Source organism: Bidens hawaiensis, unplaced genomic scaffold (assembly GCF_021521415.1).
Source record: "Bidens hawaiensis isolate Kalapana, Puna unplaced genomic scaffold, B.hawaiensis_p1.1 tig00041548_1, whole genome shotgun sequence".
In the NCBI taxonomy this organism is placed as follows: domain Eukaryota; kingdom Viridiplantae; phylum Streptophyta; class Magnoliopsida; order Asterales; family Asteraceae; genus Bidens; species Bidens hawaiensis.
In genome coordinates, this window is record NW_027497341.1 from 37,090 (window position 1) to 63,262 (window position 26,173).

Here is a 26,173-nt window from a genome sequence, read left to right on the forward strand (position 1 = left end):
ATCCCTATTTTATAGGATTTTTACTTCAAATAATTAGTAAGATTAATTTTTAATTTAATGAGATGTTATAACCCATTTAAGAGCTATCTGATTTTGGTAAGACTCATACCCATGAATTTGGGTTAATTCAATGAGAGGCCTCCATTTAATAATTAAGCAATCTGGTGGCTTCCATAAAAAGGGAAAGCGACCACATCGCGACACATAGGATTTTAGGGTTTTCGTTTATATATATTATAGATATTATATAAACCGTAGTGTTGGGATGTCCTAACAGTTTACATTCAAAGATGAGATTTTCATTCCATAATTCTTTCTTAGCATTAGCTTATGTTTTGGTGTTCATACTTGTTTCTTCACCCACTTTCACATTCGGTGATTTAATCAACGAGGTTTGTCAACAAACCCTTGATCCTTCTTTATGCTCCAACTCCCTTAGATCCGATCCCCGGTCAACCCACGGAAGCCTCTTCGTCCTAGGACGCATTTCCATCAAGAACGCCAAAAAAAGAGCTAAAGCTGCAAGAAAGGTGATTCATTCAGCCATAAATTCCAGCAACTACACACAATGTAAAGCACTCTACGAGGATGCCATTTCCAACATAAAGAAATGCAAGAAAGCGTTGAAGTCGCATGATTATGGACAACTAAACACGTTTATATCAGGTGCCATGACGGATGCAAGTTTGTGTGATGGTAGCGTCGGTAGGAGCATCCAAGGACCGCCCCAACTTAATTTTTATAGCATAAAATTACAAGGGTTATGCAACGTTATTTTAGTCATCTCAAATGGTTTATCAGGAATGATTAAACTTGTGTGATTTGTATAAGTTTAGATTGCAATGGAAATATAGTCTAAGGAGTATGATTGATAACTTATCTATAAAACATTTAAACATTTGAAGAAAAATATATCTTTGATTATTATTGAAATCAAAAGTAGAACTTTTTAAATTAAAGTATAGAGTAAATGCATTTAACCTTTTAAGTTTAGTTTTTTTGAAATGTTCTATTATTATTATGACAATTAAGTTTTGAATTTAATGTATTATACTTTTTCCTAAAACTAAATATATTCTTTGATGTGGCAAATATTCAAATAAATAACCAAAATAAAAGCACTCATGCTAATATCTTACCGGTTGTTGTAACCAATTTGATGGGATGGTAAAGAGTTTTAGGGTGGAGGAAGCGCGCACAAAATAAGGTGTGGTGTCGTCTGGCCCCGACGGGAACACCACCCTGTGAAACACGGTCCCGACAAAATGAAATCATGCTAGGGGTGTATCTGCCTCCGCTCCCAACCTCCTCAACGATTATATGACCGTTACGAACAGTCAATAACAATAATAAATGCATTTACACATTTTTATTATTTTTTAATTTTAATGTTCCATTTAAATTTTAATATGTACGTTTTTAATTAATTGAATTCTTTTTAATTTAATCTTATGTATTTTAATTTGAAAGTAATTTAATTAATTTAGTTAAATTAAAAAAATAGTTGAAGGATAGATTTGGGTGAAATTTGGGCATTTTCAAGATTGAAATATGGTTAGAATCAGAATGACGCGGTACTGATATGGAGAAGAGTTAATGTGAAAGATGGTTAGGGGTGGGACGGGCACTTTCACACCTAGAGCCGACCCAAAGGGGAGACGAGAAGGGCGACCAACCCAGGCCCAGACTCTCAAGAGGCACATAATTATTTTAAAAAAATCATATATATTTTATATATAATTTTGTTTTAGAACAAAAGCCTACAAAAAGAACTTTTTTGATACAATAGAAAAGAGTGCTAAACTATAGAACTGAAGGTCATATATTCATTTTCCATTAGTGGTGCTCTATTTTTTTTATATAAGAAACTTTTCTATCTGTTTTATGTCAGCAATTTTAGTAACTCGTTTATTATTATTTTTTGGCTTTGGCCAGTATAGGCTTTGAAAATACAACCCAACTGCTGGTAAATTATCGAATTATTTATCAGATAACTAAAAACGTAATTTTAGTGGCGCTTCTTTTCTTTACTTGTCTTGAGCCCCGAAATGTTAAGTGATTCTAGGAGACGACTCTGCCACCACCCTTACCTAAGGTTTACCAAAGAGTTTCTTTTGTTTGACGTTGCAGCTTCGAATCCCACTCATGTGTCAGATTCTTGAGTTTAAGTCTGGGTGAAGCACCATTGGGTGGATTAGGCTTCACGGCATCGAACCTCCTAAAAAGTTATTTAAGGTTTTAGCCGGTATTCTTCGTTAAAAAAATATCTTGATAGTTATTTATTGATAAGATGCAAAGGGAGAGTCATAAAACGCAGTAACATGTAGTTGTGAATATATAGTTGTTTTATATTTTAATTTTATTTTCTATTGGAATTGGAATTAGGGTTGGCATATCGTGTGTACATGTACAAGTACACGATAAGACACCAATACGAAAGACCTACCTGTACACGACACGAAAACTTATCGTGTATATGTTTCCTAAACATGAACACAAACCTGTTAATACACTGTATACACGATAAGACACGATAAGAGCTACTTTGAAACACATGTTTAACAACTTTTTTAGTGAAACTAAAGTCGTCGTTGGTGTCGCTACAACTGGAGAATCGGAGATGTGAAGGCGGTGACCGGAGAATCGGATATGTCGCCTTGTAAAGGGAGATATTGGGAGGGAGACCGGAGAATCGTAGGCCGGAGAGAGACCACTAGAGATCATGGATGTGCACCGCTATTGTTTGTGATGCCTCTGGAGTCTGGATGCGTCGATGCATTATGGGCGTAAAAAATTAGGGTTAAGTATTTAGGTATATAACATATTATATTATTATATTTTTAATTATAAAAAATCTAATCAGGTACTAACGGGTACTTAACAGGTAAACATGTATTTTACCTGTCTAGACACGAAAATTAACAGGTCAATTTGTGTCCCTGTTTAGTATATGAAACAAGTTAAGGTCATACCCTGTAACTGTTAAGGACGTGTAGGTTCGTGTCGTGTATTCGTGTACGTGTCTAAATTGCCAGCTCTAATTGGAATATACATTAATCAAGGGTTTAGGAATTAATTTTCAAGGGAAAGTTTAACATACAAACTAAAAATGTGTGCTAATTATCGAATTACGTAGTGTAATTATATATACAAGTGGTGTAATTATAGTAATTAAATTGTAGTGTAATTACACTATGCTGTAATTACATGTAACATTTCGGATCTTTCGTATTCGTATTTGCATTTATTTACCCGATTTGGGAATGTAATTCGGATATTTTGTATCAAAAAAATCATGCATTCATTAGTAATTAATTGTGTTTAACTTAGTTTATAATTTCATAATTTTCAATCATGCTAAATAGTCCTTAGAAACTCTTAAAATCGCTTAAAATGGCTAAAAATGCATTTTTGGAACTACAGGGACTAAATATGGCATTTCGTAAAAGTATGGTAGAACCCAACTCCCGAAGCATCGCGAGGGATTGCCTTAAGTTTGCTGCGTAGCACGACCGACGATCAGATCCGTTTTGGATTATTTTTTGTTCGTTTAATGCTAAATCCTTCCTTAAGCGACCCCAAATCACGAGAATTGAGGTCCAAGATAACTAACCTGCTATTGTAATATGTCTATATTCATTTCTTGTTGATTACACAGAAATCTTGGAGTTAATAGACCCAATTTTAGTCATCAATAGTTTATTCTTTTCCTAATCGAGTTATTTCCTAAACTAATAAGTTTTATCTCTGAATTTTTTAACCATAACACAATCATAAACCCAAAGACCACTACCTCTCAGTCGTCACTCTCAAAACCCACGAATTTCCCCTCTCCCATTATCATATTCTCAAGATTAATCGAGTTCATTCAAGACCAATTGACTTTGGTGTTCAAGACCTCTTTGACCATGATTTGATCCTAGTTCCAATCCTCGTTTAGATAAGTTGTCTTCTACAAAATTTCGTTCACTTTTACTTAATAATCAATAGCCCTCAATCAATTTATGATATTGAGAGGATTTACTGGGTCAATTGGACTCCGACCCGCTCAAGGCAAATTAGTCAACAAAGTTGACTAATCGATTAATTTCTGTCACTTCTTGTTGGAACTATCTTTCGGACCAGAAGACGTTTATGTTTGTTTCGAGATTTGGAGTGTACTGACCAAAAGCCAAATCCCGACTTGTAGTTTGAATTCTGGTCAGTACCAGCTCGCTTATTTACTGAAAATCTCATAACCGGAGTTCTATTCATCCGTTTGGATTGATTCCAGCACTATGATCTCGATTTTGACTTTATTTTGTATTTTATAAGTTTCAAGTCTGTTTGGGTCAGAACACTCGTCATGTTAACTTTGCTCGTTTATTCTTTCTCTTGGTTTACTCGCTTAATCGTCAAGGTGAGAAGTCATTCCCCTCACATTTTACTGCTTTTAAAATATTTTGAGGACTTATGAGTACCTACTCATATTTTATATATTATCTATTATACAACTAGCAAACTGTGAATATTGTGTTTTGATCGATTAAATGTTTAATTGCTTTATGTCTAGTTATTTTATTTTATTGAATTTGGAGAGGTCCATCATAATCACATTATAGTATGATCATACGACTGTCATAGTAGCTAAAGCCCGATTCGCTAGGCAACCGTCAGCTGACACCAACTATTTGCTCATGGTTTGATTGATTTATGCTCAAAATATCAATTTTTCTTATTTATTTACATACTATTATTATATCAAAACTGGTGATTTTTCTCACTCAACCTCGGTTGACTATATTATTTTGTACGCATATTCAGGTTACCATCTGGTTTGAAGCTAAGAATCATTTAGAGATACCCTAAGTTAATTTAATAAAGGTATATTGGTTTTTAATGATCCCAACTATTGTCTTTTGGTCACTGCTGGTCTCAAGTAATGAATTGGCTACTAATGGTCCCAACTTTTAAAGTATTTGCTTCTAACGGTCCGCGACTAACAGAATCCTAACGTCATTAGTTTTAGGTCGCCGGAAAAACGGTTTTGTCCGGAAAACTCAATTTTTTTCCCGAAAACTCAACATTTTCGTCCCAAACATCTTAGTAATTTCGTATCAGACCTTTAGCAACCTTTTTCTAATAAAAGCCTCAATTATTGAGGTCGCCGGAAACCTTAGAACCATCGTCAGAATCGGTTGATGGTGCTCAAGTGGTGGTAGTTGGTTAGCGGTGAGTCAATTGGCGGTGGTTGCGGTGTTCAAATGGTGTTTTCCGGCAACAAATTTGAATTTTCTGGCCAAAAACGTTTTCCTGACGACTTGAAACTAACGGTGTTAGGATTCTGTTAGTCGCGGACCATTAGAAACAAATACTTTAAAAGTTGAGACCATCAGTAGTCAATTTATTAATTGGGATCAGCAGTGACCAAAAGGCAATAGTTGGGAACTTTAAAAACCAATATATACCTTTAATAAAAGACTATTGTGTTCGATTTTATTATTTTGAGATATTTGGTTTATTTGGAATTGTTTTGTAATTTGTTTGAACATGGTGTACTTGCTTGAAATTTTGAATTTAATAAATAAATTAAATATTGTCATATTTAAATTGTATGATAGTACCTTGTGAGCTATGAATTAACGGTTTACACCCCGGCATTCCGCTGTAGGTTAGGGTGTGACATTACACTACACTATAGTTATTATATGTTGTATATATAATTAAACTACTTTTTTTTTGAAAGGCCAAATTTTATAAAAGAAAATAAAAAGATCACTTATAAGACACAAGGGACCTCAAGATACAAGAAAACAAACCACAACAGCGACAAACAACCTATCCTTACAAAACAAGCTACAATGGAGACTTCATAAAATTAAAACGACACAATTATTTCCAATCTAGGCCAATACTTTTCTTTCAATTACTCACCTAAAGAAAAGACATTACCATAACGTCATTTATCACTTTCACCATCGAGAATGTCTTCTTGTTGAACACCATATCATTCCTTGCCAACTAAGTCACCCAACAAGTTACCATCACAATAGCTTGAATCATCTCGCCTTCCATCTTATTTGTTTTGAGTTTCAGTGGATATTCAAATATTTCTCTAACTGATTCAAAGGAGTTAAAACCAGGTAATCTTACCCATTCAAGAATAATTGCCCATATCCATCTTGCCACCTTACATCGAACCATCAAGTGTACGGAGGACTCCAACGCCCCGCCACACAAAACGCACCAATTATCACCACTGGCGAAGCTTACTTAGGGCTGGGGTCCCCCCCCCACCTGATTTTTTCGCGCAGTAGTGTAAATTTACCCGTTTTCGTCCGAAATTTTTTATGCGTAGTGTAAATTTAGGCGTTTTCGGCCGAAAATTTGAGTCCGCCCCCCATCGTTTGTGAATTTTTGTATACATTTTGAGTCCAGCCCCCCAGTGTCTTAGTCCAAGCTTCACCACTTTTTGTTACCCGGTTAGCATTACTTGATTCTAACAGTTAACGCATTAATTTAATTATATTTGATCCAAACGCTTAATTTTAAAATGGCACCTAACAAATATAGCGCATACCCTGGATTAAGCAGAAACGAAGTCTCTTAATCACACGAAAGAGTCAAACATCCTGGGTTTAACTGCTAAAAAAATAAGAAATTTGCCATTAGAAGAAACAAATGTAGCACACATGCATTCTAAAAGAAGATTCATTTTAAAGAACTATTATTGTATTCCAAGTTTTATTACTATTTGCATCGAAACTCATATTTAGCATCCTAAAATAGTACCCTCAATGTGTGTCCACCTTATCTGAATCTTGAACAACAATGGTGTCACTAGTGGACCAAATTGATGGATTCAGGTGTCGTCCATCTCTCTCACTCTCCACTACAGCAGCACCATCTTCTGTCATTATAATTTAAGGAATGTTTATAGAATGATGTAGGATTGGAAAGAAAATGTATGTTTTAAATCTTAAGTGAAAATATGGTGTAACAACTAACATAATGTGTTTGTGAGTTTATTTTTTTAACATATTTTTAATGAAAAGTTTGGCACAGGATGGAAAGGAAAGTGAAATGTGGTTGATGTACATTCAATCTCAACCACTAAATCCAGAGGCTTATTAGGTTAAATCACCTAAATGGTAAGGGTAAGTGCTATGTTTATCCTAAATTTCTTTGGTCTTAATCACTCATTAGACCTTGAAAAGTATTCTTCATAATAATGCATGTGATGCATCAATCTAAAATCTTGTTGAGTTGAGGTGTGAAGTGAATGCATAAACCACCCTTTCTATACACCAAGTAAAAAAAGGAAATATCATTATCAATATTATATAATCAATTATCCCAAAATTTCCCTTTGAAGGGCAAATCATCATATTAGTGATTTGATTAGGTAATAGGTAGGTAGATTGGTAGCTAGTAATTTTCCTGTAGCATTCTCAAGGAAGCTTGAAATGATTAAGCCTTGTATCTCCAAGGCGATGCGCATAGGTGTGGGACTTGTACTCAGCCCAAGTGAAAGCCTTGTATAGAGGCTTGTTTAGTTTTAACAACTGCGGTGGGCAACTGATGGTTGTTTCAGGTGGAGGTCCACCAAAGAACGCCATTGAAAGTCGGGATTCGGTGGATGATGTGTTAGCCATGGCTCGGTGTCTCACACTCCTAAATCTACCATTTGTCATAACCTGTATGATTATTAAAAAAAATAAATCTTAAGTGAATCTCGTGCCAAACATGCATGCATCATTTTGTTTACTATCTATTATATGCTTCAAATCTAATACAAGAAAACAACTTGGTATAGCGGTATGATCTAATGTAGTTAAGCTTTGACCAAGGCTTAGACTTGGATTTGAAACGAGCATCAATTTTTTTTTAATTATTTAAAGTTTCATCATTTGCACTTTATAGTCTCCTAAGTTTACAATTTGGTTAAATCCATCGCAATTTAGTAATAACTAATTTTAATAATTATAATAATTAATTTTGATAATTTATGGCTCTGATAGATTATTATCGAATTATTCACGGTTCTTTTTAGAAAAAGTTTATATGATTGTGTTTCCTATTAAATTAAAAATGCGACATGAAAACCAACTATAAACGTATGGTAAAGGTTTATAGCACAAATATTTAGATATCATTTTGATCGTATATTTACGACTTTATGTAAGTTTTCTTTTTCAATTGCTATTGCATATGTAAGTATCCTAGTAACTGTATCATAACGAATTGAACCAATGCTAATGAAAAGTAATAAAAACAACTCCATGCACATGCACCACCTACCTGTAAAAGGTCGCCAACGATGACACAAAAGGCAAGTGGATCCGGGGTGACAGGTAGCCAGCGGCCATTTGGCAACGATATCTGGAGGCCGGGTACATCGTTGGATGTGAGGAGGGTCAAGATCTGAGGGTCAGAATGCTCTCCGAAGCCAATGGCACTGCCCCGGTGGCGCATAGGGGGATAGTGATTGAGCCTGAAGAGCGAGTCACTGTGACAGTCTGTGAGCAATGCAGCAAAGTAGGAGTTTGGGAGTCCTGGACCCAAGCCTTTGGCCATCAAACCCAATATCTCACATGCCAGTCTCCTCACTGCCTCTACGTACCCAACCACCGTGTAACTGCCAGCCATTAAGTTAACCATATATTATTAGTTAATAACTACTATAACTATTTGAGTTGAGTTGACCTAACTGGTGTGAAAAGAAAACACACCTCATCATCTGACACAAAAGCATGCAAACCTGTTTCTTGCTTTAATTGGTAAAATACCAAACTAGATCCACTGTTGTTTTACCAAAAACTAGATTCTTCTTTCCACAATTTCCAATCATTAAAAAACAATATTCAACTATTATAAAATGCTTCTATATGTCACACACATTACAAATTTCTTTAGTTTTTACAACAAGGAAAAGAAGGAAGGAAATTCTTATAATTATTATTTGATTTGATCTGACTTGCTTCTTGCGTTGTCAAGTCAATGTAAATCTTTTGTTGTTTGCTTGTACATGTACATTTGCACATCCCTACGTACTGGCATCTACCCTTGCTGCATATATATCCATCAAAATAAATTTCACCTTTTCAATATTTTAATACAAAGCACTTTTATTTATATATATATATAATGAAAGAAAATGTTTGACATAAATTTAGGTAAAAATGTATATAAATAATATTTACTTTATAAAATTATTAGTATTTTTTCTTCACAGTTACCTCCTACTTCAAGTTAATTGAAATAAAATTATCACTCGTTACTAACAAAGATCATGTTTCAATTGAATCACTTTATTTCAAAAAGATTGTAAACGTTTATAAATAAAATTACATAGGATCAGATCGAACACAACTAATAAATATTGAATTACTTAGTGAAACAATTAATGACTTAAATTTCAAAAAAATTATACACTTTTAAACAAAATTACATAGGTCAATACACCTAATGAAAATTGAGTAAGTTTAGAGAAACTATAAAAACTGAGTTACTTTAATGAAAAAATTGATAGCGTGTTGACGCAGACTATAATCGAGCGAGCAACTCCAAAATTTTCTCTTAGAAAGAAAACTTATAGTATCCAGTTTCGTTTTTCGTAAATAAATAACAAATAATTAATTAATTATATTCTACTTACCTCAAGATATGTTTAAACATCAACCATTCTGCCATGCATTTTATGCAAAAATGGTTGGACAACTTATAGTGCTACCATTTTTAGTTGCTATGACTTCTTACAACTAGTTTATAATAACTAAACACATCAACACTTTATCACATATTTATAGTTTTATCACATGTTTATATTTATAGTTTTATGACAACTTATTTAACTTGTTTTGATAAAAAATATTAAATAATAAAATTGATCGTTTTAACTTTTTAGGTTTTATGTTTTCAAATGCCTCTAAGTTGTGATGGATATTATTAACACGAATAAATATATAGATTATGTTATGAATAATTATCACTTTTACGCAATTGTGACCCTGAGGATCGAAGATTTGAGAAGTTTTATTCTGAAGTATGTGAGGTGGAGTTATTTTTCATAAATCTTTCTTGATAAGATATTGACATGAACCCAGCACCATAGTTAAAAGTGTTTTATATCAATTATGTTGCATTACTATATATGTCCATTTCATTAACTTTTTTTTTCATGTGTGCCATTTATAATTAATATTATAATTACTATATGGATTAGATTATAATATGAAGTATAGTTTTTGTAGGAAGGATAAGAAGTAATCTTGGCCATTGATTTTGAACATGGAGGGTTGAGATTAGTTTAGAGGGAAATCATGTGTGAAAATAAGGGGAAGGGTATAAAAGGAATAACACATTTGTTGACTTTATCTCTCCACATGCATGGCACATGCCAAATTCCTCCATCATTTTTAAACATCCATAACTTTTATTTACGATGTTTTTATTGAAAAAAAAATTCACCATAATAACGAGTGTCTTTTTATCTTTTATATGAGTACCATATTGTAATATAAAAATTAAAAAAAATTAGTGGGTTTTTTACAAATTGTGGTTTACAAAATTGTGTTGTACAATAGTATTTTCATTGTGTTTTTTTTTTCATTGTGTTTTTTCTATTTTGTTTTTTACATTGTGTCATACAATTGTGTTTTTCCATTGTGTTTTTTACATTGTGTTTTTCATAGTGTTTTCCATTGTGTTTTTTCGGACTTTTCCGGCGAGGTGGTGGCGATGAGTGACGGTTGTTGTGGCGGTGGGCGGTGGAGTGGTGGTGGTTGTAGGAGATGAGTGAAGATGTAATTGGGTTTTATGTAAGTGGGTTTTTGAAATTAATATAAATGGATTTTAAGATTAAAGTAAGTGAGTTTTGATATTAAGGTGTTAGACTAAAATACCCTCATTCCTAGCCTTTTTACAAAAATCAAACTTCTTATTTGAACCTAACCCTATATTTGAAATAGTTATTATCATTAATTTTTTAATTTCATACGTATTAATTATTATCTCTTTAAAATGTTTTTTTTCTCAATAACGACGATAAAAAACATTTTAAAAAGATACTTGTTCAAGAATAAAAATAATAATAATAATAATAATAATAAAACACTTTTACTATTATTATTGTAATTGTAATTTTTAGGGTTTCTTAGTTTATTTTATTTTATTTTTTATTTTGACTTATATTATTACTTATTATTGGTTCTATTATTATTATTATATGGTTTTCTTTGGTATTATTTTTTATTATTACTAATATTATCATCATCGCTATTTTTTATTATTATTATTATTATTATTATTATTATTATTATTATTACAGACTAATATGATTACCGTCATATATTTTTGTTCATGATACCGCTTATTTTGGTTACATGGAGCATTGCCTTATGTGGGAAAAATTACTTAATTCCAATATCATTTTCATACCATTATAGACTCCATTTTCCATATATAAAAAGATGTTTCCATAAGCTTCTTTAATTAAATGAGATTGATCGATATGATCGAATTAGGTATTCCCATCCCCAATCACATTCTGGGATCGATGCTTATTGAGAATGCTATTAATTATTGATGTTTCTTTCTAGCTGTATCTCTTGCTACACATTATTTGAGTTTATAAAATATCTGTATTAAGCATTCAAATTATAACCATGGATGCATAATACATACAAAGAAGCACAAGCATATTCAACGATAAATAATTCTCAAACCACTAAAATATTTCAAATATCATCTAACTATATTTTTTGGTGGATCATGTTTATAATGATATATTAATAATATAAACTTTTTTTTTCATAATATAAACCTAATTTAATTTCATGCAACAAATATAAATAATTACGTAGCTTATAAATGATCAAATACCTAAGCTTTGAAGATGCATTGGAGATGAGTTTTGAAGTGTTATGAAGCGAATTCTGGTTTGTTTGAAGAAGAAGATATTCAAGCTCTCCTTGGTCACCACTAAGCCCGATGTTCTTGTTCCCGTATCCAAACGGGTTAGCTGACCCGACCCGTTGTTTCTCGGGTAAAGGTTTTTGGAAGAACTCAAAGCCTTCATGTTCCATTGTCCTAACAATGTGATGAGGGACGCCATGGTTGATGACTTTGAAGAAACCATACTCTTCACATGCTTCTACAATCACTTTCGACACATGCGATTCTTTACCCGAAAGATCGATTGTTGGTATCTTCATTTCTTGGGTTGCCACCACCATTTTTGGCTCATGAACTAGTTAGTTAAATATATTTAAGAGAAAAGAAAGCTAGCAGAATATTATTATTATATTATATTATATGTAGTTGGTTGAGTTAAGATAGAAAGAGAAATATAGGAAATATGAATGAAGGATCCATGTGATGTGAATCTGTTTATATAAGAGACATGGGTAGAGTAGGGGCCTATGAGTGGACTGGGCGATGAACTTGATAACGTGGTTTTATAAGTTAGATGCTACAAATACTATATATTAGGATAATAACCCGTGTTACATACGGGTGTGAAGAGGTAGGTCCCAGCAGAGCCCAGTTGGACCCGCAAGACTCACCTCAAAGAGGGACGTCTGCGCAGTTGAACCCGCAAGACTCACCTTCAACAAGGACGTCTGCGCAAAGGCTAAACTCGCAACTCACCTTGAAGAGAGACGTCTGCGCAGAAACCAACTGGATCCGCAGGACCCACCATGCTCAGAGACGTGACGTCCTTACGCGCAGTACGCAAGCTGTTCCCGCAGCAACGGATACTAGCCATCAGGGAAGGCTACCCGCGCAGCAAGGCTACACGCAAAAGGCACTTAACTCTTAAATAATTCAGTAATGTCACCTGAAGGAGTGAGCAAGCCGGGAATACTCCCGCCCAAAGCCGGGAAAACTCCCGCCCAAATGAGCCAGTCCGTACGCTACTGGAGGATCTTTTGTACTGTACCTGACGAGGTATGGACAAAAGATCTGACCAAAGCTGCGACAGCTCACTGACAACAGTACAACGAGCAGCATGCTCTATTACTTAATGTCACTATCAGCCGCTGCCTACTCACCAACCTGTCGTAGCACGTGCATAGCCTGCAGTTGGTGGAAAAGGAATAGTACACAGCCGGCCTGGTCACTATCAGCCGCTGCCTACCCACCAACCACCAGCATGGCATGTGCGTAGCCCACAGTTGGCAGAACAGAAATACTATTCAGCCGGCTGTACCTTCTTGGAAACCTACCTTCGGCTATAAATACTCCAACACCTTGGAACGGTATTATCATCTTATCATATCTTATATCTTCATATATTATCTGATATCTGCTCTAGTCATTCTCTTAATATACACTTATATTCAAGAGCAATCTAGTCTGATTCTCACGCCGGAGGATGGTCACAAGGAGGTACCCCCCTTCTCAGTGAAGAATATTTGACATAAGTTTTTTACCCTCAGATGCTAAAAAGATGTTAAACTATATCTATAACATAAAAAGAAAATACTTTATAGATAAACAATGTAATGAATAAGAAATAATATAACATAAATGAACCATTAGACCTGAAAAAAAAATAAAAAACACATATTAGTAAAAGATTTTGTAATATTAATTGAAAACTAAGTTTACAAATACATACCAACTTTAAACTGTATCACATTAAGTTTTTGAAAATCTCTTTGTAAATAGCTTTATTTAATTTTTTTTAAATGTTCCTAATTGTTCTAAAGAATGTTTTTTTTTCTTTTTTCTTTTAGAGTGTTTTTTATAAATAACTTTCAGAGATATCTATATTTTTATAGAATTTCATGTCATTTCTTAATAAATAAATAAATTAAACTTAAAGAACATTCGGTTTAATCACCATTCACCGGCTCTTCTTATTTCCTCAAGAGTAAATTAAATCATTGACAAGGTGGGTATTAATTGGAATAAATAGACTTAATCATGGAGGTAATTGCATTAATTTGAATAAATAGATTTAATTGTAGAATTAATTGAATTAAATTGAAATGCTTATTTTAATTTAGTGGATTAAAAATAATTGTGAATATGTGGAAATTATTGATATGGAAATGTGGTTACATGGAATCCTATGTGGATATGCTAGAATAAGAACATGCAGAGAGAATCATCTTGCTTTAATATATTAGTAAGATTATTAGCAATTGTGCTCAAGCTTTGCAGCGGGATTTGTCAGCTTTTAAAATGATAGAAATGCATAAGGGAAGTTTTTTTATATCACTGTAAATGTACTAACAAATAATTTTATCCAAGCCCATTATAACCCGAACTGTTTTAATCTTAACCCGTTTTGAATCGAACTAAACTAACTGTTTTTATGTGTCTTGTTCTCCCAACCCGACCGATATGCATTATTAAGTGCCAAAGTATTATTAAAAGAAAACTAATAAAATAAATTTAAAATTAAAGGATTGAATCAATTGGCTAGTAAATATCAAATATTGTGTTATAAATAAAACTTATATTTGTAAATAAATAATGCATTCTTTAAATTTTATATCGTTAATTAATATATTAATTGAATATTTCAGTAAAGGATTTTCTAATATATGTCCTAAAGACACATATAAGAATTATTAGTTATATTAGATATTTTTATTGAAATTAATATTTCACATTAATTACATTAATCATTTAATATTTACCATATTTACTTTTCTATTATTTCTTTCTAAATTTTCATCCATTCATGATTATTAATTAAAATTTTTTAATCTCTCTAAAATTATTCTTTTGTCACTTCAAAATTACATCTAAAGATAATTTAGAAAAATTTGATGTACATATAAGTAGTATAAAATAATGTTCTTGTTATTTTTGTTAACGAGGAAAACGTTTTAACAAAAGGGTAATTTACAAACTAATTTAAACACAAGAATAAATATGTAGCAGGAATTTGTTAAACTAAATAAATAGGTAAATAATTTCAATAAGCATTTATTATACTTGGGAGTCTTTTGTTGGTGTTTAAGAATTCCTACATTTCTCTCTTGGTATTTTGAAGCATAGCATATGCATTTGAATAACTATATTTATCATGTAAATTGCATAGCGGGAATTTAGAAGTGATAAAAGAATAATTTTGGAGTTATTTTTCAAAAAAAGTAGTCATGAATAGAAAGAATATTTAGAAGAGAATAATAGAAAGTAAATATGATAAATATTGAAAGATTAATGCAATAAATATGAAATAATAATTTCAATACTATATATAATATAATTAATACTTCTTGCATTTTCCCTTAGGGCATGTATTAGAAAATCCCTAACATTAATATCACAAGAGACGCAAAGAAGTAAGTGACAAATTGATTATGTATCAAGAGTTGTACCAAAAGTGTCAAAAGATTTTCTTAAGCATCTTAAAATTGGTTCCAATATGTTTTACATAGTAGTGAGTATATATAGGTATAGATAAAGAACGTGTTTGGAAAAAGGGAGTCAAGTTATTCTATAAAGGAGGATAAAAATGAGAAGGATGAGAAGGGTTTGTAGCCATACAAAAAACTCTTTAAAAAATAAAAAAAATTAATAGAAAAAACCATAACTCAAAATTTAATAAAAAACAAAAAAAGTAAAAACACAAAAAAGTTTCCACCGTCTTTCTCGTTCTTAAAAAAAAACACAATGTTGAGTGAAAAAGATCATTGTGTCTTTTTGTTCATCATTGTGTTTTGTAATCATTTTCGTCATTGATTATGTCTTTTTTCTTGACATTGTGTTATATTACTCAACATTGTATTATATATTGTTCGGCATTTTATTATGTGTTGCGATCTGTTGTGTCTTTTGTTCATTTTCGTCATTGGTCTTTGATCTCTGCATTATGTCTTTTCGTCAATTTTCTTTTCTTTTCTTTCTTTCTTTTTTTTTGAATGGTAATGATGGGGGAAACATTTTAATTTTTTAATTTTTTTTGTTTTTTTATTTATATTTAGAGTTATGATTTTTTTTTATTATTTTTAAGGAGTTTTTTATTTGATCATAAATCCGTCTCAACCTTCTCATTTTTGTCTCTTTTTTATTTTAACTTTACCTAGAAATGGTATATCTAATCTAAAGACGTATGCACACACCTCGACTCTCACCCCCCAAGACACCATACACACACTAACTAGTGTATGTAGAGTAGCACCCATTTGACCAACTTATAGGTTGTAATTTACCCACAGTAACAAGTGTACGCATTTTTTTAACAAATTTCTTTGATTGCCTTCGATCGAGTAGGAATATTTTTATTCAATTAACCCCAATGCGTTACATTTAACATCGGTGTAGTGGTATATGTTTAATAAAATAAAATATTCCACACGAGCACCAATGATTTGATTAGATCATTTTCCTTAAGCTTAATCAATTTCTTGCCTATTTCCACAAAGCACCCATTGCACGAAGGAACACTTTGGAATTGGAAGGACCAACACAATTTTGTGTCGTGGCGGATCTAAAAACTAATTTTAGGGGTAGCGTAACTTTTTTTTTCAACGTACATTAAGAATTTTTTTTTACCGGTTTCACGTTTACGGAGACCGACTACCTTTCACGTGTAGCGGAGCCCAGTAACGCGTTTTGCTCATGCAGGTGTCTGGTTACGCGTTTGGTGCGTCCCGGGCTCGGCTTCGTGTTACAAGCGTACCGGCACCCGGTTACCCATTTGCAATGACATTTTAAAACAAGTTGGTTTATAATGGATGCATCAAAATAACCTAAACTTGTTTACTTAATGATATTGAAAATTATTCAAACTTAGTAACTAACTAATACAATGATTTTATTGATATATTTCGATCAGATCAAACACATATTATTAATGAGTAGTTTTGAAGTTTACTCAACAAAAATATTGATAAACACAATGCAAGGCCCCGAATACCGGGAATCCTACAGTTGGTAATCATATCCAAAATTCACAAAAATTTAAAACCAAACCAATTCATCTTATTAAAATCGTTTCAGAGTACTAAACAGCGGAAAGTCAAAAACAGTTCATTCCATTAAAATAACCAATTCAGAGTATGATTCAGCGGAAAATCATAATTATTAAAACAAGTTCCCAAAACCCGGGAATTATTCCCAATGTATTTGATAAAACTTTGAAAGAAAAATGTTCATTATTAAAACTTCCGACTGAGTATGCCCTTCACCGTCCAAGTAGCTCCGAGCACGTCCAAGCAGTAAGCATCCTTCTCCCAACCTGAAACTCACAGTAACATACACATAAAGTCAACTTTAGTTGAGTGAGTTCAAGTTTTAATAATTGACATTTAAATAAATCATTCCAAGAGTTTTAAAATAAACGGGATACAATAGTTAAGCCATCATCAACAATAAGTAGTCATACTTATATATGTATAAACATCCATATAATTATATCCCTATAGATATCATCCAAGTATTAACATCAAGGTCGAGCACACGTACAACCCAAAACACGTAATATCCAAGTAATAACATCAGGGTCGAGCACACGTACAACCCAAACACGTATCATCTCATCCGATGGTGATCATGCCATACGAGCCTCCCCCCTTACGGGCTTTTCAGGGCCCGTCACAGGATTTAAGAACCTGAGTAGTATAGTTTGGCCCGGCCAAGATCACCATCCATCCGCATGCAAACACAAAGTAGGTATACGCAAGCATCCTTAGTCGATAACGACTAATTAACATCGCAAATTATTGGCCATAAAATAGCGCATGTATAAACACTATATATATATATATATATATATCATCCCAAATATATCATCATGAAAGTAAGCCTATGGTCATAATGAAACACCTGCATACACATTCATAAATATCATCTCATGACATACTTCAATACGAGTAAGCCTATATCCTTGAGTCTAGATCATAAGTAATGTCTATAACCTTATAAAATATATACCATAAACGAGTCTCAAATATTCTAAGGCATGGAATATAATTCACCTATATTTTCATGAACCCACAAACACAAGTAAGGCCATATAAAACCATCCAATTAGTTTAAACGAGTATAGTCGAATAAAATTGTAATATGGTGTGTATGCTAGCCCAAAACATGAAAAGAGTAAAAAGGGGCACATGAACTCACCTGACACGAGGCACAAAATCACAACGGGCTAGAGGACCCTTAAGTACTCCCACAACTCAAAAGCCTGTCGGATTACGAACAATCATTACTAACGACACCGAAAGGACTCGTTTACCCTACGAGATGTTCTAACGAAATTTGAGTTACCTAAAGCCTCGATCTCATTAAACTCAATCATAACAGCCCCCGGGGCCCTATATTTACCGACACGACCCATAGATACTTTCGGGAATAAAGAATTCCCAAATTACCCCCGGAAGCATTAGGTGATACAAACACGCGCGTTTAAGAGTTGTTTAGGCAATTAACATCCAACTCAGCCCCGTATGAACCCAATATGTTAAATTCACGGCTAACAAGTCCACACGACGCTACACGAGTCAAATGGGTCGGTAACTCGCAAGTACAACACACCGACTATTCAATAAACGCGAATGCGCATTGTACCGACCTGTTTGAGTAACCGACAACAAACTCAGCCCCAATACTTATAAAAATCATTTTCCAACAGCCCGTACATTAAACCGAAGCTATCCGAACTGAATTGGTCATTGCTTACTTCATCCCTCGCGTTAAAAACAACAAATCACCATTCTAGTCAACCGAAAACTAGTTTTCAATCTACAACTAGTTGACCAATCAAACGAACACCAAAGGACATGATTTTAAAGTATGATATATGGGACATACCTAGGAAGATTGTGGTGCAAAAACCCTAGCCGAAACAGCCACGAAACTGCCCAATTGGACAGCCACCCGGTAAGCCTAAAACAAGCGGTTTAACGACGAATAAACAAGCCATAAGGATGAATTGAGGTGAAAAAGAGTTGTAGACATTTAGTACTGACATGGAATTGAACTTTCGGAGGCTAGACGGTGGTTGATCGGACAAGGGGAATGGGTTAGGGTTTCTTTTTTTTTTATTATTATAGTAAAAATGTTACATTCTGGCCCTTCTAAATTGAAAGTTGCGACACTTGGAAGAAAGTTAAGAAATTCAACTTATGGGAACGACTAGGAGGTCCCCGAAGATCTAGGACGAGTCCCAATAGAAAGTAGAATCATACAAGGCATAAACATCTTTTCTTTTCTCAAAGAAATTTTACGGGTGTTACAAGTCTACCCTCCTTAGAATGGGATTCATCCCCAAATCCCTCTATACAGGAACGCACGTAGATTGAGACAACTTCCACCCCTCTAATCAAACACCGGACTGGTATAAATAGGACCTCTACTGAATGATAGCGTACTATGTCCTAACTAAACTATTTCACACAAAAGCTTCTAAGAGGAAAAGAAATAAGCGGTAATATTTTAACGAATAATACGAGTACAAGGCATTATCTGAAACCGCGTCCGCGTCCTCCCTTGCCTCCTTCTTAGAGATATTGAAGGCCCTTGCCTTAGCCTTTGGTTCGCCTTCCAACTTGACTTTAGAAGAATTTTCCCGCTTAGAACCCCCCGCCTTATGCTCAGAACACCTAGAAGCCAAATGACCAGACCCCTCACACCGGTAACATGTCAACGACGGGCACTCGTAGTGGGGGTGTCCAGTCTCCCCACAACGAAAACAAGGGACAGTCCCAAGCCTACACTCCCCTTTATGGGGTTTCCCACACTTCCTGCATTTATCGCTATACCCCTTACTCTTACGATCCGATGGCTCTGTCCTCGCTTTCTTCCCAGCCGACACAGAATCATTGCCCCCATAACGTTTGCCATTGGAGTTAGAGCTCGGGTTAAAATCTTTTTCAGATTCAGCTGGGCTCACCATCTCTCTCTGTTCATATAATGTACCTGCCAGGGTAACCACTGAATGGAAAGAGTTCATGCCGGTGGTCACCACACCCCTACGAACATCTACTGGAAGACCCTTTACGTACTTTTTGATTCTTTTACTTTCAGGTGTAACTATATCGGGACATAAACGAGCCATTTGATTGAATTTTGTAGTATACTCTCGATGCAACATATCACCCGCTTCTAAGACTAAGAACTCCTGCTCCATCTTATCTAATTCATGCGGGGGGCAAAAATGATCGATAACCAACTGCTTCAACTCTTCCCAAGCCATCCTCCTAATAGAACGATCACCCATAGCCTGGGCTAGATTATCCCACCAACACAGCGCCTCGAAACGAAACGAGGCACAATAAGTCACCATGTCCTCCCCTTTGCACTTACTGACCCTTAATACTGCTTCCATCTCTCTAACCCACTAATGAACTACCAACGCATCTTTAGTACCATGCGGGAGAGTCGCACTTCTTGAAATCCCCATACAAACAACCTCTAGTAGACACACTAAACGCACAAGCTTCTTCCTCCTCATCACTTGATACCACTACCTCGTCTTCAACCTGAGTCTCTTGACCCTTTCCTTGCTTATCTACACTCTTACCAACCATTGACTCTTTTGAAACCCTAACAGCCTCAGCAACAATCTCAGGGATAACGCTATGAAGAACCTGATAAACCTCATCTGCGATGGTCGCGCGTATAGCAGGGCCTAAAGCGGGGCTATCCCCCTCCTCCTGAATCGGGGTCTCTTTCTGCCGGGGAGACGGGCTCTCTCTCTCAGTCTCGACACGTGGCTTACGACCACAGCCACGAACACTTGGACGACCTCTCTTAGCAGTACAAGTATTAACCATGACTTATTCCTACAAAGACAGAATTTTAACACGGTCAAGTGCAAGTAGTATTTAGAACATGGAAGGTAACGGTAAACTGCTAATAACGTTGATCAAGTGTTATTAATTGTTTACCTCACCCGCCCATCCTAAGCACCCCCTGACCCTAACCACATTAGCATTCTATCTAACATTTAAGTAATTAATTATATAATGGAACTTTTGAAACTTAAAAGAATGACTAAACAATTTACGTTACCTTTTAGCGTGCAGCTACACGCGGTGGGCATACTAGTCCTTTCCCTTACAGTTCAAGTCCAAGCATTCGGGGATGCTCGGATCCCTCGAACCATGGCTCTGATACCAACTTGCAAGGCCCCGAATCCCGGGAATCCTACAGTTGGTACACAAAAATTTAAAACCAAACCAATTCATCTTATTAAAATCGTTTCAGAGTACTAAACAGCGGAAAGTCAAAAAAAGTTCATTCCGTTAAAATAACCAATTCAGAGTATGATTCAGCGGAAAATCATAATTATTAAAACAAGTTCCCAAAACCTGGGAATTAGGCCCAAAACCAATTCCCAATGTATTTGATAAAACTTTGAAAGAAAAATGTTCATTATTAAAACTTCCAACTGAGTATGCCCTCCACCGTCCAAGTAGCTCCGAGCACGTCCAAGCGGTAAGCATCCTTCTCCCAACCTGAAACTCACACTAACATACACACAAAGTCAGCTTGAGCTGAGGGAGTTCAAGTTTTAATAATTGACATTTAAATAAATCATTCCAAGAGTTTTAAAATAAACGAGATACAATAGTTAGGCCATCATCAACAATAAGTAGTCATACTTATATATATATAAACATCTATATAATTATATCCTTATAAATATCATCCAAGTATTAACATCAGGTTCGAGCACACGTACAACCTAAAACACGTAATATCCAAGTAATAACACCAAGGTCGAGCACACGTACAACCCAAACACGTATCATCTCATCCGATGGTGATCATGTCACACGAGCCTCCCCCTTACGGGCTTTTCAGGGCCCACCACAGGATTTAAGAACCTAAGTAGTATAGTTTGTCCCGGCCAAGATCACCATCCATCCGCATGCAAACACAAAGTAGGCATACACAAACATCCTTAGTCAATAACGACTAATTAACATCGCCAATTATTGGCCATAAAATAATGCATGTATAAACACGCGTATACATATATATATATATATATATATGTATATGTATATGTATTTGTATATATATCATGAAAGTAAGCCTTTGGTCATAATGAAACACCTACATACACATTCATAAATATCATCTCATGACATACTTCAATACGAGTAAGCTTATATCCTTGAGTCTAGACCATAAGTAATGTCTATAACCTTATAAAATATATTACATAAACAAGTCTCAAATATTCTAAGGCATGGAATATAATTCACCCATATTTTCATGAACCCACAAACATAAGTAAGGCCATATAAAAGCATCCAATTAGTTTAAACGAGTATAGTCGGATAAAATTGTAATATGGTGTGTATGCTAGCCAAAAACGTGAAAAGAGTAAAAAGGGGCATATGAACTCACCTGAGACGAGGCACACAATCACAACGGGCTAGAGGACCCTTAAGTACTCCCACAACTCAAAAGCCTGTCAAATTACGAACAATCATTACTAACGACACCGAAAAGACTCGTTTACCCTACGAGATGTTCTAACGAAGTTCGAGTTACCTAAAGCCTCAACCTCATTAAACTCAATCATAACAGCCCCCGGGGCCCTACATTTACCGACACGACCCATAGATACTTCCGGGAGTAAAGAATTCCCAAATTACCCCCGGAAGCATTAGGTGATACAAACATGCGCGTTTAAGAGTTGTTTAGGCAATTAACATCCAACTCAGCCCGGTGTGGACCTAATATGTTAAATTCATAGCTAACAAGTCCACACGACGCTACACAAGTCAAATGGGTCGGTAACTCGCAAGTACAACGCACCAACTATTCAATAAACGCGAATGCGCATTGTACCGACCCGTTTGAGTAACCGACAACCAATTCAGCCCCAATACTTATAAAAATCATTTTCCAACAGCCCGTACATTAAACCGAAGCTATCCGAACTGAATTGGTAATCACTTACTTCATCCCTTGCGTTAAACGCAACAAATCACCATTCTAGACAACCGAAAACTAGTTTTCAATCTACAACTAGTTGACCAATCAAACGAACACCAAAGGACATGATTTTAAAGTATGCTATATGGGACATACCTAGGAAGATTGTGGTGCAAAAACCCTAGCCGAAACAGCCACGAAACTGCCCAATTGGACAGCCACCCGGTAAGCCTAAAACAAGCGGTTTAACGACGAATAAACGAGCCATAAGGATGTATTAAGGTGAAAAAGAGTTGTAGACATTTAGTACCGACATGGAATTGAAATTTCGGAGGCTGGACGGTGGTTGATTGCATGCAAAACGAGGAGAGAAGGGGGGGTGTGCCGATCGGACAAGGGGAATGGGTTAGGGTTTCTTTTTTTATTATAATAAAAATGTTACGTTCTGGCCCTTCTAAATTGAAAGTTGCGACACTTGGAAGAAATTTAAGAAATTCAACTTATGAGAACGACTAGGAGGTCCCCGAAGATCCAGGACGAGTCCCGATAGAAAGTAGAATCATACAAGACATAAACATCTTTTCTTTTCTCAACGAAATTTTACGGGCGTTACACACAATATTTAATTAAATAAGAAAATAAAAGAGTCGTGCATGTTTGAACTTAAAGTTGGAATATTTTAACTCGGTGATAAACCGATGCCATCGTTTTCTTTTCTTTGACGTTTAAAAAAGTTGCTAATAAGAGGTTGTTCACTCATCTTCAAAGTTCCCTAAACAAAATTTGAACCAAAAACCTAATATCAATTCCAATTTACACATAAAACTAAAGGCTAAATCCCTAATTAATTCCAATTTAAATATAAACCTAAATACCTAATCAATTACAATTTAAACATAAACCCTAAATCCCAAATTAACTCCAATTTAAACATAACCCTAAATCCCTAAATACAAGAAATCTTACTGAAAAGGAGAGGTTGGAGGTGGAGTGCTTGAGTGAGGTCAGGAGGTGGCTGGTGGCGGATAGAGGTGGTGGTGGCGGCCGTGGTGAACTGGTGGTGTGTGGTGAGCAAAGTCTAGAGAGACAGAGAGCTATCGGCTGTGTGCCTGTGTTCACAACAACCGGTCTTTTTTTTAATTGTTAAACTTAAAAGGATTATTTTGGTTATTGGGTTTTTGGTTTGAGCTTTATAATTTAAGTGGGATTTTGTTGGGTTTAAATATTAAATTGGTTGGACTTAAAATGCATAGGGGTAACGTTACTTTTTTTCAAGGGTAACGAAACACGAAAATTGGTCAAAAAAAGTTTTTTTTTACACTAACGGCGAACGTTGAGGGGTAGCAAAGGCTTCCCAGTAGGCTGAAACCGTTGGCTCTTCATGTCAAGTTGTAGTGAGTGATTGTTTTAACTCGTAGGCCATTGGTGTGCACTTTTCCAAACCTCTCTTTTAAATCTTTCCAGATTTTTTCGATTGTGGTAATGCACTTCACGCTATTACATCCCCTTTTTCCATGGTTGTGTTTAGTCTCCCTTTGATCATAGCATTAATGCATTCATCCATGGAAATATAGCACGTATTTTGGTAATATAGGCTCTAGTTCTGGTGAATTCTATTTTGTTTTGGCGAAGAGGAAACTCAACATCTCTTGAGACCAATCAATGTAATTAAAATCGGTAAGAGGACCCTTATGGGATAATCAGAAGCATGGATGTGGTAAGGAGAATTAAGGTCCTTTTGTTAACATCATGTTATTTAGTAGGTTTCGTAACAAAATGAACGAAATAAACTTGTATGAACTTTAGCATTAAATAAGAAAATTAGAGTATGTTGAACTTATGTCTATATCATCTTCTAGTATCCCAATGACTAAAAAATGGTGCAATCCATGAGACACCCAGATACTCAAATATATGGCACGTGTAATACACTAAAGTAAAAGTCAATCTTCAAAACAATTTTATTCATGCATTAGCTACTATTTTCTCTATGATTATGTTTAAGTGAATCACATATGGCAATAAAATGGGAGAGCGGAGACATTTGTTTATTGTACGTCATCAAACCTTTTTAGTTGATAAGGATTAATAAATTTAAACGAAATAGAAATCATAATAATCATTGAAACAAACTATGAGATATTGAGTACACGCTTATTCGGGACTTTGTGATTTTGCATGGGACCCTTTGCTAAATCTCAAGAAAGAGCATATGGTGAGTTTGTATGGTTTGATGAAAAGTTGCATGAAAAATGTTCATAAATTTCCACTGAATTCTAGTAATGTTGCTACAAATAATCAGTAGTGTTAGGCGTAAACGTGTGATCATCAGAATTCTGTTAAGTACATGTTGAAGAAAAAATAGACTTCGAGACACATCAAAAGTCAATATTTTAACATACAAAGACTCTACCAAACTATGATTATAGAATTTTGAAATCCATCAGAAAATCGGATAGCCTACATAAAAAATCTGATGATCTTTGAAGGGCTTTAAGATTCTAAGTAGTGATTTGTCTTCTCTAGCATGCAAGTTGATATGTGGAGCCATACTTCCCAAGAGACAACGCGTCAAAAGCCGACACCCGAAATCAAGTAGACATAAACTAATATTTAATATAATATTAATACTGCATCTCTATAAATAGTAACACCATGAAACATGAAGACATGAGCTTAACCAGTGTTTTGAATTAAATATTTCAACCCAAACTTTTATAGTTCATACAAAATTCTTTGAGCCATTGTTTTGTATAAGTAAATAATCTTTCTATTCATTTGTAAAACCTTTTATAGTGATATATACTCAAAATTTTGTACTTGTGTTTGTTGCAAGTCGATTTCTCATTCCTCACAATATTACACAATCTTGTTATATAATTACTTGCCATATTTGTTAATGTAGCAATTTTAGACCAACAAGTGGAAATAGAGATCGTTAGCGGCAATGTTTTAAAAATCAGTATTTTACTCGTACCGGATTTGGTTAAAAAATGGTACAACCGGTTGAACCGAGATGTACCGGAAGGTTCAACAGGGTTAAATAGTTTACCCTGTAATTCGATATAAATACAACTCTAACTCAAAAATAACCCAAACGTACATTAATAGACATCACACACGAACAATGATCGAGCCAATTAGAAATTTTATACTTTGTATATGAATTAATCAATTACAAAAGATGTAAAGAAACCAACCACGGATTTGCATGACACAAAATTGGTTGATTAACGAATAGTTGTTTAGTTTGTTTACTCGTTTTAAATTTTAATTTATCCGCTAGGTAAAGAGTTATTTTTAAAAAATACGGGCCACAAAAAAAATCAATATC

General features: G+C 34.6%; 1 protein-coding gene across 1 annotated transcript; it reads right to left on the reverse strand.

Moving 5' to 3' along the window:
- Positions 1–7,430: 7,430 nt before the first annotated feature.
- LOC143592946 (gibberellin 2-beta-dioxygenase 2-like) lies at positions 7,431–12,194 on the reverse strand. Its single transcript, XM_077072721.1, has 3 exons — positions 11,863–12,194; positions 8,281–8,617; positions 7,431–7,676 (listed from the first exon to the last, which is right to left on the reverse strand). Exons 1-3 carry the CDS (start codon positions 12,192–12,194, stop codon positions 7,431–7,433), a joined length of 915 nt encoding a protein of 304 aa, XP_076928836.1.
- Between the last annotated feature and the right edge of the window lie 13,979 nt (positions 12,195–26,173).

Coding starts and splice junctions, on each gene's coding strand:
- LOC143592946 (XM_077072721.1), bottom strand. CDS start 12,194: ATGAAGATACCAACAATCGATCTTTCGGGTAAAGAATCGCATGTGTCG. Junction 8,618..11,862: donor AATGCATCTTCAAAGCTTAG/GTATTTGATCAT, acceptor AATGGCTGGCAG/TTACACGGTGGTTGGGTACG. Junction 7,677..8,280: donor TCGTTGGCGACCTTTTACAG/GTAGGTGGTGCA, acceptor ATAATCATACAG/GTTATGACAAATGGTAGATT.